Source organism: Macaca mulatta, chromosome 2, assembly GCF_049350105.2.
Source record: "Macaca mulatta isolate MMU2019108-1 chromosome 2, T2T-MMU8v2.0, whole genome shotgun sequence".
In the NCBI taxonomy this organism is placed as follows: domain Eukaryota; kingdom Metazoa; phylum Chordata; class Mammalia; order Primates; family Cercopithecidae; genus Macaca; species Macaca mulatta.
In genome coordinates, this window is record NC_133407.1 from 152966735 (window position 1) to 152981704 (window position 14970).

A 14970-nucleotide genomic window follows, 5' to 3' on the forward strand; every position below is an offset into this window, starting at 1 on the left:
TTAAAAGCTATATGATCCCATTTTGCTTAAACAAATAAAACAAATACATATGTACACAAATACACAGGAAGCAAGTCTGGGAGGACAATACTAAAATATTAATGAGTTACCAGCCTGGCCAACAGGGTGAAGGGTGAAACCCCATCTCTACTAAAAATACAAAAATCAGTCAGGCATGGTGGTGCGAACCTGTAATCCCAGCTACATGGGAGGCTGAGAAATGAGAATCACTTGAATCTGGGAGGTGGAGGTTGCAGTGAGCTGAGATCGCACCACTGCACTCCAGCCTAGGTGGCAGAGAGAGATTCTGTCTCAAAAAAAAAAAAAAAAAGTTTTCTTTGGGCAGCATATTATAACATCATTATCAGCCTTGCCAAATATCTTAGGCTTTTTAAAAGCAATATGGAAGAAGAGAACTAAAGATGTCAACCATTTGGCCTCTACAGATATGAAAAATCTGGTCTTTTTCTCCAGAGAATCTGGGACTTCCAGATTGAACTGTATGGATTAATAGGAATCTTCTAGGGATAAAACCACATTTCGATCTCTGTTTTTGTTTTATTCAGACACAGCCTTCCCTACAGGTGCCCATAGGCATTTGATAAAGCCTGCCTGTCCCTGGAGCACTCTGCTATCACGATTCTTTTTTATGGACAGAACCCTCCTCACTGCACTGCTGCCTGCCAGTGTCATCACCCAAATGTGAGATACAAAAACACGTTCTCAAGGACTTCAGCATCCCATGTGAAAAAACATTTCCTCGGGACTTTTGAAGACAAAATTGGAATAATTAATGAAAATATTTCTAGCACATCTGACCAAAAATTATGGGCTTTTTGGTACACCAGCACTAGAGGTGACAGGGAGGAAAGCACGCAGGCCTGCCACTCAGACTCCAATCCCAATCTTGATTCTCAGGCTCACCAAGGAAAAGATCTTAGAGGCATCAAGTAGCTATTCTGAGCTTCAGCAGCTATCGTCATTACGAGGACTGACTGAGGTCGTGTTGGTAACACACTTGGAATGGCATCTGGCACATGGCTGCCATTATCATTAGTTAACAGTACTGAGAAAAAACAGTGATCTGGAAGGAATCACTTACATGGACCAATTCCTCATCATCTCGAGCAGAGTAAATAGCAAATCTCCTTTCCAATGTAGTCTGCAGGTTATCTTGTTCACTGGCTGAAAGCTCTGCATTAACTGTAAATGTTCCAATGAACCTGGGGAGAAAGCAGGCATTCCTTGTGTCAGAGGTCAGGGCAAATGGGAATCTTCATTTACAGCCAAGAAAATCAAAAGAGGGAGTGAATCGTGAGACCCGCCTGCCCCTGTCCTACTTTCCCCAGCCTGTCTTGCTAACTCCTTTCATCACTGCAAACCCAACTCAGACTTTACCTCCTTGGGGAGCCTTCCCAGACCTCCCAGCTGAGAAAAGCACCCCTGCACTGTGAGCATGCAGTTCCCAGAACACCCCTTTCAGGGCACTCCTCATGCCACCCTGTAATTACCTGGTATGTATTTGTCTCCCCACCAGTCTGGGAGCTACACCAGGGCAAGATCATGCCTGGCATTTCTCTATCTTCAATGCCATGCCCACCACCTGATCCATAGTTACCACCTCAGGGAAGGTCTGTGGAAGTGATCTGAACACAGCCTCTGAGAGGAACACAAATCCTACACTCCCCACCTCTGCAGGACAGGCGGAGGGCCTTACCACTTCACCAGGTTTGAGAGGTAGTAGGTGTCCACATCTCGAGGCAGCACTCTGGTAAAGTGGGCTGGGATGATGGAAAGGCCAATAGCACGCAGATCTGGTTGGCTGCAGATGTTATTTAGATAGAAGCCATTTGCTAGCAGGCAGAGAAGGTGAACCTGTAAAAAGGAAAGGAGGAAGGGGCAGCATGGAAGGCAGGCCAGAGACCAGGAGGAACTTTTGCTGCCAAAATCAAGACATCCTGTGGGCAAGAAATATGTGTTGCCATTTCTACATATAAGAAAGTAAAAATACTAGTATTGGCCACTTCCCAAGCCTGTCTTTCACCCTCTCTTTTTCTCTCTGTATACTCATTCCTTCAAAGGAATCATCAAAACTCAAAGCTTCAAAATACAAACTGCTTTGTTTTCAAAATACAAACTGTTTTTGTTTTGGTCTTGTCTTTTAGAGATACATACTGAAAGATTTCTGGATGAAATGCTGTCATAACTGGGGTTTGCTCCACGAGATCAGGAGGAAAGGCAAGTGAGGTGGAGCTGGCGAGACTGCTGGAAGCCTGTGGAAGCCGGTGGTGGGACGTAGCTCACTGGGCTGCTCTCACCACCTCCCTGGGTGTTTGAGCCCAACCTTCTGTCACAGGCTCCACATCTTCGCCCTTCCTCTGACCCCAAACCCCACCCTTCATCCACCTACTAAAATGATTATATGGCCTCTTCCCCTCTTTTCACACACTGCTTTGCGTCATTTTCCCTTCAACCTTGGCTTCCTCCTCCCCTACTAACAGTCGCTCTATTTTAATCAATAGTGCTGCCTCTCTTTCCTCACTCAGGTCTCAAACCTGAGAGTCATCTTCCCTTTCTTTCACCTCCAGCACCCAACAAGAGGTGAAAGGCACAAAGCTGTCTCATTTCTTGCCCCAGGCCTGGATGAAGGAGGCGACCCTCTCTAACTTCATCACCGTCCTTGCACCTCTAGATTTCTGGAGCAGCTGCACATAAAGCATCTCCCCCACCCCATCGCTATCCTCTCTGGCAGCCCACCATCCATCAAAGGGAAACCAAAGCCTGCCCTCCCTTCACCCCCACCCCCCATCCTATACACTCCACACACGCAGGTGAGCTGGGCACCTTGCCATCCCCTCCACAACTTGGCTAGAGTCTTCAACTTTTTCTCCTAGACCCGGCTCTAATCCTTTCTCCTACATAAAGCCTTGCCCAGCTCCACAGAGCCAGGCTGATCTCTTTCACTGTTTTAGGCATAGTCTTGAGTTTCTCTGTTTGGAAGTCCATGTTCCATCTAGAGATCAGATACTCCTCAATTGTAGGAAATAAGCTTTATCCAAGTCTCTATCCCCACCACGCCAAGCACCTTGCTAGGTGTGTATAGGTGTTCAATAATTATCAGGTAAAGTTAAAAGCCAGTGCCTGCAGCTGAGATTAGAATTAATGATATTAAATGACTGAAAGGAGAGATGGAAGGCAAGTACTTGTTATTTAGCCTCTGCTGCATGCCAGGCATTGGTGCTGTAAGTTACCTTACCTATAATACACAACCACCCTCCCAGGCAGACACTATTACTACCCCCACTTCCCCGACGAGGACACAAATGCTCAGAGAGAGTAAGAAACTTGCCATGGCCACAAAGTGAGCAGCAAAGCCAGAAATAAAGCCTCGGTGAGCACAAGCTCTTACCGCCGACAACGAAAAGTCCTTCCCCATCATCCCTTGCCCTTACCTTGTGTGTGTCCTCGTGGACCTCTTTATTGAAACGTTTCATCGCCCTCCGAAGATGTGTCTCAAACTCCAGTTTTATCTTTTCACTGCAACACATAGTGAAAAATCTGGGAATGAAGTGGGGAACTGAAACCAGATTCCACTCCCCCAGGCAATTCCTTCTCCTTGGATGACAGTGAATCATTCTCCCTGTTTCCCTACACAAGGCTGTGCTACTCAAGTCCATCTGCAACCCAGCTATTTCCTGTAGGCTCTTTGGCTCCTTCTCATCAGCAAACCTTGGCCTGGGACATTCTGTACCCAGACAACCGTCCTCTCAACCAACAGCAGACCACACCTCACCTACATGCCTCAAAGCTCACTTTTTCCAGGATGTCTTCTCTGGCTGTCCAACTCTTCCGACTACTGATTCTCTACTTAGCAGCCATTACCTTTATTAATGTTAAATTAACACACCGTCATTTACGTGACACTGTTCTAGTGTAAAACCTCTTTCAGTCTATATACCATAAATTTTCAAGACAACTCGACACTTCTTGAATGATTTGTATTATCTCCCTCTTCTGTGCCTAGTAACGTGCCCATCGCACAGTGTACTTCCCAAGCCATCAGAGGCTCCATATTCCCAGGTCCTCAGAGGCTGCAGAGGTACTCCAGGATGCTGGGAAGGATAGGGGCTCCCTACCACGGTGGGCACTGCCTCAAGTCCTGCAGCGTGACATGGTAGGGAAAACGTGAATCCCAAGTCAATGAGAAGGATTAGGTCTCAGCTCCTCAATTACTGGCTGAGTGACTCCTGAAACATTACTTAGTGTCTCTGAGCCTCTGGCTCCTCATTCATAACACTTTTCTAAGGATTAGGTAAGATAACGGATGACCTGCTCAATCCTTGGCACACAGGAGTTCTCTCTCCTCATCCCCCACCCCAGCCAGGACACGAAGGTGTCTCATTCAAGTCTCTAAAGGTAAATCAGGTTCCTGACCCAAGGTTCTCAAAAACTTTGAGACTCAGTCTTGGTCCCCTACAAGTTTCTCCAAAGTCCTCCTAAAGCAGCAGCTGTTGCCAACTACATGTGACAGGAGCCTACAAGCAAGGGTCTAAGCTTACCTTCTTTCTCTTGTCTTCGCCTGCTCTGGCGTTTCAATCTCTATCTCCACTGGCTTCACAGGCAGAAGAGATTGAGAGAAGGCTGTACTTTCTCTCACGTCACCCAGCACAGGCTCACTAAGTTCTATCAACAAGCATTTTAAAAAATCAGTAATAGTAATAACAACAATAAAACCTACTGTACTGAACAGAATCAAGGTTCTGCTGGGAAGGAGGAAGTGAGGCATGAATGTGAGAGAGATAGCCCACAGAGACCCCTAGGCATGCCCTGCCCTGAGTCCTACCATGTGCCAGGCACTGTGCTGAGTGTTATTTATTCATGTGTCTCATTTAACCCACATGACCCAGGCAGTCTTTAGATAAGGGACCTAAAGCATACAGACCCCTCTATTAAAAAGCTGACACTCATGCATGTATGTATATACTTAAAACTCTTTAAAAAAAAAAAAAAGTCAAATGAGAATAATCTCTTTTTCTCTGCATTCTATATCACTATAACAATTAGCACAATTTGCTTTGTATAGAGCCATGACTTAGGTGTCCGTCTTTCATTCTCAAAGTGACAAGAAATACATCCTTTTCATCTCTTCGCCCCCTATATTGCTTGTATACAGTAGCTGAAAAGGACTAAACTTGCTGAACTGGATCTAATTGAAAACTTCATTAGCAAAAGTTCCTTAAAAGAGGATCTCGGCCTAGAAGCCATGACATCTCACTGGCAAAGAATGCATCTAATGCCAGATCTTGGTCTCTATACACGAATCTCTACTAAAATGAACCACACCTTCTTGAAGAAAAAAAGCTGGTTTCAAGTCTACAGCAAGAAAAGTATAAGCCAAACAAAAATGTTCTCAAAGACTAATGAGGCCATGTCAAAAGGACATGGTAGTACAGCTAGCTTAAAGGTAGCATGACTAGAAGAGGAACAATCTGACATTAGAGGTGGCTTAATCAATGCAAGATAAGGTTTAAAGCATCACCTAGGAAGGATTCTTGCAAAAAAAAAAAAAAAGTTTAATAAAAATTAAATCACATCTTTGGATTTAGTTTACAAGAAATACAGGGATACTGAAACAAGTTTAACAACATCAAAAGATATGTGACTGTTTATCAGACAAAACCAGAACATGAGACAGTCTACAAAACAAAAGACTACGACCCTTCAAAAAAGGCAGTGCTATGAAAAGCAAAACAAGGTGGTGGGCGGGAGCTACTGCTCTATATTAAGAGACTGAAGAGACATAACGATCAAATACAAGGCTTGGTTGGATCTTGGTGTGGAAAAAGAAACAGTTATAAAGGATGTTTTTGTAACAATTGGGGACTTATTTTTCATTTTCTTAGGTGTGATGAGGTCATTTTGTCATGCAGGAGAATGTCTAATTATTAGGAAATGCATGCCGAAGTATTCAGCAGTGGAATATCAGAATATCTACAATTTATTTTCAAATGGTTCCACAATGAATATTTACAGAGGGAAACATACATTCAATGTGGCAAAATGTTAATGAACCTAGGTGAAGAGGACATATATTACATTTTTCACTTTTTTGATAAATATGAACACTTTCAAAAGAAAAAGGTGGGGAAAAGTCAGGTCAGACAGAAGGAATCAAGGATGATAACATTAGCTGGTATTTACTGTGAGTGTATGATACATTTGCAAACTTTCTTTTCCCCACAATAATCCTACAGCCTGTACTGTGAATGGCTCACACTAAACATTCGGTGTTTACAGAGTGTTACTAATGAGAAACTCAGTTCAGAGAGGTGAAGTTACTTGCTCAAGATTAAATTACTCACTTACACTGCTACCTAAGTGGCAAAGTTGAGCACTGAACTCAGTTCTAACTACTTTCAAAGCCTCTGCTCCTTCTAAATAGTGCTGCCTCTCTATTTATATCTACCCCACTGACAGTCACCAGAGAAAGAGAGTAAACAGCCTTCTTCGGTAACTTGGCCATGAGTTTTTCCATATATAGCAAAGCAAGTCCCTGGTACAACCTTATCTGTGGTCTAATTAGCTCAAAAGGAAACAACAGGATTGCAATTAGTGATTTGACTCCAAACAGAATCAAACAACAAAAAAAAACAAACAGAACCAAAGAGTTCTGAAAAACAAAGAGAGATGTTTCACCTTCAACCTCTTCCCAGTCATCTTCACTTTCTTCCTCTTCTTCGTTGCTGTCTTCATTCATGGTAGCCCCTTTCTTCAGATGGTGTGTCTTCTTGAGGTCACTTGGAAAGTCCCTGTGTAAAGACCACAGGAAGGAAGATGAAGAAGGCTCAGATATCCTCGAGTTCCATTCAAGCTAAACGGAATTTTTAAAACCCCTCCTATTTATTGAGAATCTGTGGCAACTATTTAAAGATGATTAGTAAGCGCTGAGCCTCACTTCCTCCATCAACACGTGTCTCAACATCTCATCGAGACGTGCTCTGATCATCTAATACATACCAGATGTGCTGTCAAAAAACCTCCAATCTAGATCTGTGTGAAAGAAAACATAGCTGTGCCTGGACATGACAAGGAAAAGTTAGAAGACACCAAAATAATAACATGAGTTCCAGAACTGTGATATCTGTGTGATTTATGTGCATTTGGAGGCCAGAAAGAAGAGAATAAAATTTACATTTACTTATCCTACTATAAGCCTACTCAGATTTCTTTTCCATCTTTAAGAAATATGATGTAAGGAGACATCATATTTCTGTTCGTAGCATTCTAACTTCAAGTAGGGATGTCACTACACATAGGTGAGTCATAAATAACAAGATACATAGACAGCTAGCTAGCTAAATAGATAATAACATAGATAAGTAGTTGGCTAAACAATGGTTCAAGACTAAGTACTTGCTGATTCGTAATATATTTCTGCAAATTCATACACAAAATGTGTCCAGAGTATCCAGTTACTTTTAACTTGTGTAAACTTTGGCACTTGGTACCAAGTGAGAATATTATCTAGGATTTTGGCATAAACATTTAAAATAACCAATCATCAATCTTGAGCTCTAGTAATATGCTCTTTTTTTAGGGTACCACTTTCCCTCAACACCACAGCAATAAAAATTTCCCCTTAGAATGAACATAGCAGAAATGACCACAGTCAATGCTCAGAGGAGAGGGAAAGGGGAACTCAGAGCTTTCCTTGGCAGTATCATGGCCTATCTCTATGTATATGTCTCTGGAGATACAATTCAACTAGTGAGGGGACGCAACTGGAAAGTAGTAAGCTCAGAGGCATTCTTCAGAAAAGTCTAGGGGAGGCCGGGCGCAGTGGCTCACACCTGTAAGCCCAGCACTTTGGGAGGCCGAGCTGGGCAGATCACCTGAGGTCAGGAGTTCGACACCAACATGGTGGAACCCCATCTCTACTAAAAATACAAAAATTAGCTGGGTATGGTGGTGGGCGCCTATAGTTCCAGCTACTCAGGAGGCTCACTTGAACTTGGGAGGCAGAAGTTGCAGTAAACCAAGATTGCATCACTATACTCCAGCCTGGGCAACAGAGCGAGACTCCATTAAGGACGGGACGGGACAGGGACGGGGACAGGACGGGACGGGAAGGGAAGGAAAGTCTAGAGAAAAGAAGAGATGAACCATGGCAGAAAATCAGCATGCTGTCCCGTGTCCCTTCCTGTGCTCTCTACTGGACTACTCTCTCACGCCAGGACTACAGGCTGCTGGAAAAGCAGATACTGGGAGTGAGGATTTGTTTAAGAAGCAAAGGAACAACTACCCCTCTGTTCTTCCTCTTCTCCCCACCCCTCAACTTTCTTAAGAGGCAGATAACCAAGTGTTCCCTGGGCTCATAATTATTGTTCACAACATATTACTATAAATGCTCATTCACTGCAAAAATACTTTTTCACTTTCTGCCAAATAAAAGGCCCTGCAATCGATGCTACAGGACATATGAAAATGAACCCCACATGGTTCCAGCTCTCTGAGAGGTCACAGGGTAGTAAGCCTGGGTATGTGGCGTGGTAACAATAACTGGCAGACATATCACACTCCCTAGAAGCACTACAGGAAATCAGAGGAGAGAAGGGGGAGGAATCAGTGAAGCCTCTAGAGTAGGTGGTTTCGGATCTGCATCTTCAAGATGGAAGCCAGCAAGCACTCCAGGTAGAGGGAATACCATGAGCACAATGCAGGTGCGGAAAGTACGAGAATGTGTTCAGTGAATGATGAGAAGTCCAGGTGGGCCAGAGAAGAGCATGCTTGAGGAAAGTAGTATGAGATAAAGCTGGAATGGCAGGTAAATATTTTGTGATATATCTAATATTTTTGTGTAGTAGAAAGAACACTGGACCAGGAGTCAGAAGACCTGGGTTCTCCTGCTTTTGCCACTGTCTGGCTGTGGAAGCATGAACAAATCACTTTCTGCACACTGTCACCATTCTTATCTGTAAAGTTTCCAGTTCTTACAGGTCTGAGTTGTACCTAGAAGAGCTTAAAGATCCAATCTTCCATGGACCCCAGTGACAAGTAAGAATAGAGGTTTTCATTACTCACAATTCTCTGATGAGAAAAATCAAGACCCGAGACAAAGCTTTGCAGGCATCTCACCTGAAGTCATCCCCATCGCTGAGGGCTTCATCCTTTATAACCTTGAGGTTTTCAGATTTAACAGTCACCTTGGCCACTTTCTTTTTTGCTGGACCACCTGCTGAACCCCCAGGATCACTGCAGCCTCTCTTCCTCTTTCCTTGTGAAACTCTGGAGACAAGGCTCTTCTTTGGGGGTTTCTCATCTTCAAAGGCATCTAGGTGACCATACAGAACATGAGGTGAGGGGTGGAAGGAAAGGTGGAGGCAGAGCAGCTTATGGGCAAGGGCATGAAAAGGCTCTATGATCTGTCTCCAAACCCGATCTCCATCACCTGTTCACCATCCCGTCTGGTCAGCAACCAGCTCTCAGCCTCTACCCACCTGCGGCTAGTCTATGTTTATAGTAAAAACCATTCTCCTTTATCAGCACTTTACTTCTCCTATGACTACAGAAAATACCACAGGAGTCAAATAAAACCTAACTTCCAGATCTTAAATGTCAGCCAGGAAAATACAACATCCTGGAAAGGAAAATACAACACAATTCCTGCCAAGAAAATACAACATCCATTAATTAGCACCCTATTTATTTATCATCTGCCAAGACTAATTGTTTGTCTTAGGGATAATGCACTCCTCTTAAGTAAAATGTTAAGTACATAAACATTTCCAAGTTTTACCACAACATCATTACTATTAATCTACATTTCTGCCAACCTTCAAGACCAAACTGCTCAAAACACATACTGCTCTGAAACCTTTCCAATGTAACCCAAATGGCTATCGTATACTAACCACCTCAGCAAACTTACAGTTGAAAAAAGACAGCAATAATTCAAAAGTATTTTCTTAAAATAATTATTTTTTGTTAAAGGGAAATAAAAAATGCATAAGCTGCTGGTTTTAGTCAAATTGGGGTATCTAAAATTATGGTTTATTTACATATAATAATTATATTAATAGATTAGTTTTAATAAATAACAATATGGCAGGGAAGGATAGTTTTCTATTTTGCAAATATATTCACACAAATGATCTTGAATCCGAAATAAATCCTCTTTTGTCTTTGCATGACTCTGCTTCAATTAATTTTAGAAAATAAAAATACTTTTTATTGAGGTTCCATAAGGGATTGCAACGTTAACCTAAAATATAAAATTATTTAATAATTCAGTCTTTTCATTGTTTGCCTTGCTGACTCTCTGGATAGGTATTTATATTCCACAAGAATATAAATTTTTGCATGAGGGAAAAAAGACTCTCCCTCTGATCTAGATGAAATCATTATTAAATGTTAATAAAATTCATATCAAAGGAGCATTTCTTTTAATGCTAGATAAATCACTGATTCCGTTGTTTCTTTAAATGTTTTATGAAAAAGGAATTTATGTATTCCCATTTTTAAACATTTTAGTGGAAACCAAAAAATAAGGAAAAATTTTGAAGTGCAAAGTATTTCAAAATTAATTTTTTCAAATCTGAGAACAAACTGCCGATTCCAAGGCCAGAGGCTGCATAAAGCTTAAGATTTGACAGTTTGAGGAGGGTGCCCTAAAATTAAGATTTCTGGATCTTACAATGGTATTTAGCCCTCTAATAGGCAAAGATGCAAAATACTTCACTTTCTACTAATCTAAAAAAAATGCAGGTAGGAGGATACTTCAGAGGCATCACAAACTTTTCTGGTTGGTTAAAAAGCATAGCTTTTATTTCTGTGTTTGAAGAGAAAGGTAGAGGAGTTAAAAAGGAAAGGGGGGAAAAAGGAAACACAAAACTCTGAATCAAAAGGATGTTCATAGTATTCAAAAGCATCTAACAATAATCTGAACATACAACCACGAGATAATTGTTAAGTAACTTAGGGCAGAGCCACACAACAAAATATAATTGAGTCATCCTTTAAGATAAAGAAAAACGATAGATGATGTAATGTTAATCATGCAAAGTTGATTTTACAGCATGCTTTCTGCTATGTAAAAAACAGACTAGAAGGAAACAGACCATTATTTCATGGTGGCTATTTCTGGATGGCAGAAATATGGGTGACTTTCTATTCTTTGCTATTCTTTGGTCCCTAAGCACCTAGAGACTCTTTTCCAGGACTCTCCAAAATCTTGAGTGATCTAATATGCCTAACCAGCCTCCTCGAGCTCAGCGTTCTTTCAGTAGGGCAGGAATTACCACTGTGGTCTGCTTGCCCATCTACTGGGATGTAATAAGAACACCAGAGTAAACCTTCTAGCAGCAACTCACAGCACTCAGAATAAAATTCCAACTCCTTAGCTTGGTATCCAAGCTCAGGCCCCTGCCCACTTCTCCTACCCAGCCCCTCACTCACTGTGTCCAGCCAACTGGCCAAGTTCATTCCCTCCTAAGAGTGTTTAAACACTGTCCTCTCTGCCTAGAACTCTTTTCCCCAGAACTTCCTATGAATGGCTCAAAATTACACTAACTGCCTCAAAATGCCATCTCCTTACAAAGGCCTTCCCTGACACTGATTCCCATTTAGCTGCCCCTTCCCAGCCCCATTTAAATTTGAGGGTTTTTTTTTCCCCCATCTATAGAAGCATTTTCTGCTATGTACCCAAGTAAGTTTTATCACAGCAGTCTTAACACAGGGTGATAGCTCTTACCATTATGTGAATCTGTTTTTTTTTTAACTTGTTATCTGTTCTACTTACCCCTCCCCACAGATTATAATCATGAGAGCAGGTGCCTCACCTGTCTTGTTCACCACTATTATCCTAGTACCTGGAACAGTGCCTGAAAATAGTAGGCGCTCAATAAACAGCTGTTGAAGGAGTTAACGGATTATCACCGAAGGTGTTAACATAGAGAAGAAATGCAAAGAAACCAGAGGTGCTTTAGTAACACAAAGGAAATCATGTGGAAGCCTGTTTTCTTTTTTCCTATTTGTCGAAAGCAGCCAAGTATCACCTTCATTTGCATGTACAGGGGTGCTGTTAAAACCTACACTATTACAGTGTTAGAAACTACACTGACAGTCACCAAATTATTGTCACCTGCAGCCCAAACCACACTTGCTAAGTCTATGCTTCCCCAACAAACCACCAAACCACAACAAAAGTTGTAACTCTGCAGATTGGAAGCTGCCTTGGGAACTGACTGCTACCTCCTCTGGCTAGCAGAGTAAACTTGGGTGCATCCTTACCTCCATTTAGGCTGAATGACACCAGCTAGCCCAACTAATTACCTAACATGGGTAAAGCTAAAGCTCTTGGCTTTATATGCTATCCCACTGAAAACTTACAGCCACCCTGCAAGGCAGTTATTATAGTTCATAGAAGAAGTTTAGAAGGGCTAAAATACTTGTCCAAAATAATTCACCCAAGTGCATATAACTAAGAATTGAAGCTCTACCAAGCTGGAACCCAGGTGAAGTGTTGAGCTGGGAGGAATGCAGGTAGCATTTCCATCAGATTACAACAATTTTTAATTGCCATATATGCAAATTACATTCTGACTAGAATACCAGCCCCTTTTTTGTGACCCCTTGCTAAAATAGCAACCATCCTTTAAATCACAGATCAAACAACTTCAGAAAGCGTTCCCCGATCATGCTAGTCAAACTTGATTAATCCTTTGGAAGCTACAAAGCCTTGTACCTTCTTCCACAGTATTTAGCACACTCTGCCTTGCATGTCTTACATGCAAATGTCATGTCAACACTACTCTATGATCCTCCAAGATACGCTTATCTCCCATGTCACCTCATTCATGTGCAGCACATAGTACTCAAAATATGTTTTTTGAATGAACGAGTAAATGAATAAAATGGAACCCGAAATACTACATATGAGGTAAATCACCTTCTAAGTTTAGGAATTATTACCATTTGACTATTTTCTAATGGATGATGAACTTATAATCGGTATAGAAACACAGAATCGAGTGTGATAGCCTTTGCTGGTTACCTAATCTACCCAGTTATTTCAGGAGACCCAGAAATTCCTTCTACAGCCTGCATTTTGCAATTATTTAAAATATTTATTGGCCAGGCACAGTGGCTCATGCCTATAATCCCAGCACTTTGGCAGGCCGAGGCGAATGGATCACCTGAGGTCAGGAGTTAGAGACCAGACTGGCCAACATGGCGAAACCCCATCTCTCCTAAAATACAAAAATTAGCCGGGCATGGTGGCAGTCACCTGTAATACCAGCTACTCAGGAGGCTGAGGCAGGAGAATCGCTTGAACCTGGGAGGCAGAGGTCATGCCATTGCACTCCAGCCTCAGCGACAGAGTGAGACTCCATCTCGAAAAAAATAAAAAATAAAAAATATTTATTTAGCACTTAGCCCTACCAATCGACGGGCCCCGCATCCACAGATTCAACCAACCACAGATGAATATATTTCGGGAAAAATAAAACCCACAAATTTTAAAACTATAGTATGACAACTATTTCCATAGCATCTACATTGTATTAGATATTACAAGTGATCTAGAGATGATTTAAAGTATGTCGGAGTATGCGCATAGGTTACATGGAAACACTAGGCCATTTGATACAAGGTACTTGAGCATCACAGGTTTTAGTATCCACGGGGTATCTGGGAAGGACTACCTTAGTTTGCTCAAGGAATGTCTGACTTGAGATTTGAAGAAATCATACCTGGCAAAAGCCATGGTGGGGGGTCACTCTAGGCCGAAGGAATATCAAAGGAAAAGGCTCAAGAAATAACTTGGCATATTTGAGGAAGAGAAAGGAGGCCAATGAGGAGGGTATCTGGCAAGGAAACAAGTGGTAGGAGAAACAGGAGAGGTAGCAAGAGCCAAAACACGTAGCATCTTGCAGGCCAGGATAAGACAACTGGATTTTAAACTAAGAGCAATGGAAAACCAAGGAGAGTTTAAAGCAGGAGCATGGCATGATTTTTTTTTTTTTTTTTAAAGATTATTTGCGTTGCTGGATGCAGAGCTGGGAGGCCAGTCAAGAGGAAACTGCAGTCACTCAACTGAAAGGTGATGGTGACTTGGACAGGGGTTGTGGCCATGGAAATGAAGAGAAGTGGACAAATTTGAAATACAGTCTGAGGCTGAACTGACTGGACTTGCTGACGGGACTGGATGTGTGCACATAAGAAAAAGGTGGACTTTGTTTTATAACAAGTATTGGGACTGGAAAAACGGAGGAAAGCATAGATTTGAAGGGGAAGACCATGAGCTCTGCACTGTCCACGACAAATGTAAGAAGCCTATCCAATATCCACGAGGGGAAGTCAGGTGGGATCCCACTGTGGAACTCTGGGCGAGACTCAGCTGAAGTTATCATTCGGGAGTCAGCACACTGCATCACTCTACGTCCTGGTCCGTCCGTCCGTTTTCCTGGGACACAAATAACTGCCTTCTCCGCGTTCAACCCTGAACATCTGCGCTGTATCCTCTGGACAACGGGGAGCGGGAAAGAAGCTACGCAGGAGCTTGGGTCGGGCGAGGCTCACGGGAAGCCGCTCTGGGTGCAGAGGACAAAGGCGCAGGGACAGCGGGGAGGGCCGGCCGCGGCCTGCCGTGCTGCCCCCACTGCGCGGAACGCGCGCAGCAACCTCCTCCCGGCCTCCGCGTCTGGACTCCCGCCGCCCCTGCCTCTGGGCCTCCTCCGCCCACCGGCAGAGTCTCCCGCGAAGCCCGCTGGGCCACGCTCTCACCCTCCTCCTCCTCACGCCGGGTCTTGCTCTTGGCCTTGGACTTCTGGCTGCGCGTTTCGCGTCCCCGCGGCTCCCCGCCGGCCGCGCGCTTCCGAGCCATATTGCTTGTCGGGGAAAAATCCACTTCGCGAGTGACGCACCAGGCCGCGATGCGTTAGAACGCAGGCCCCGCCCCGAGGCGGGCGC

General features: G+C 43.1%; 1 protein-coding gene across 15 annotated transcripts in view; it reads right to left on the reverse strand.

The window, feature by feature from the left end:
* Positions 1 to 14917, reverse strand: part of XPC (XPC complex subunit, DNA damage recognition and repair factor) — a 33486-nt gene extending 18569 nt beyond the window's left edge. For 7 of the 15 annotated variants that reach the window (XR_013414215.1, XR_013414214.1, XM_077993518.1 and 4 more), the window contains exons 1-7: positions 14785 to 14917; positions 9136 to 9331; positions 6697 to 6809; positions 4560 to 4683; positions 3453 to 3537; positions 1718 to 1875; positions 1103 to 1223 (exon numbers count right to left, since the gene is read on the reverse strand). Coding sequence is in view for 13 of the 15 variants with exons in the window: in XM_077993518.1 (XP_077849644.1) it covers positions 1103 to 1223; positions 1718 to 1875; positions 3453 to 3537; positions 4560 to 4683; positions 6697 to 6809; positions 9136 to 9331; positions 14785 to 14884 (897 nt within the window). In the remaining 2 variants the exon portion in view is untranslated. Of the gene's footprint in view, positions 1 to 1102; positions 1224 to 1717; positions 1876 to 3452; positions 3538 to 4559; positions 4735 to 6584; positions 6810 to 9135; positions 9332 to 10706; positions 10710 to 12946; positions 12950 to 14784 lie in introns of all 15 variants that reach the window. The other 8 variants (XM_077993521.1, XM_077993516.1, XM_077993517.1 and 5 more) reach the window with 6 other exon arrangements.
* Between the last annotated feature and the right edge of the window lie 53 nt (positions 14918 to 14970).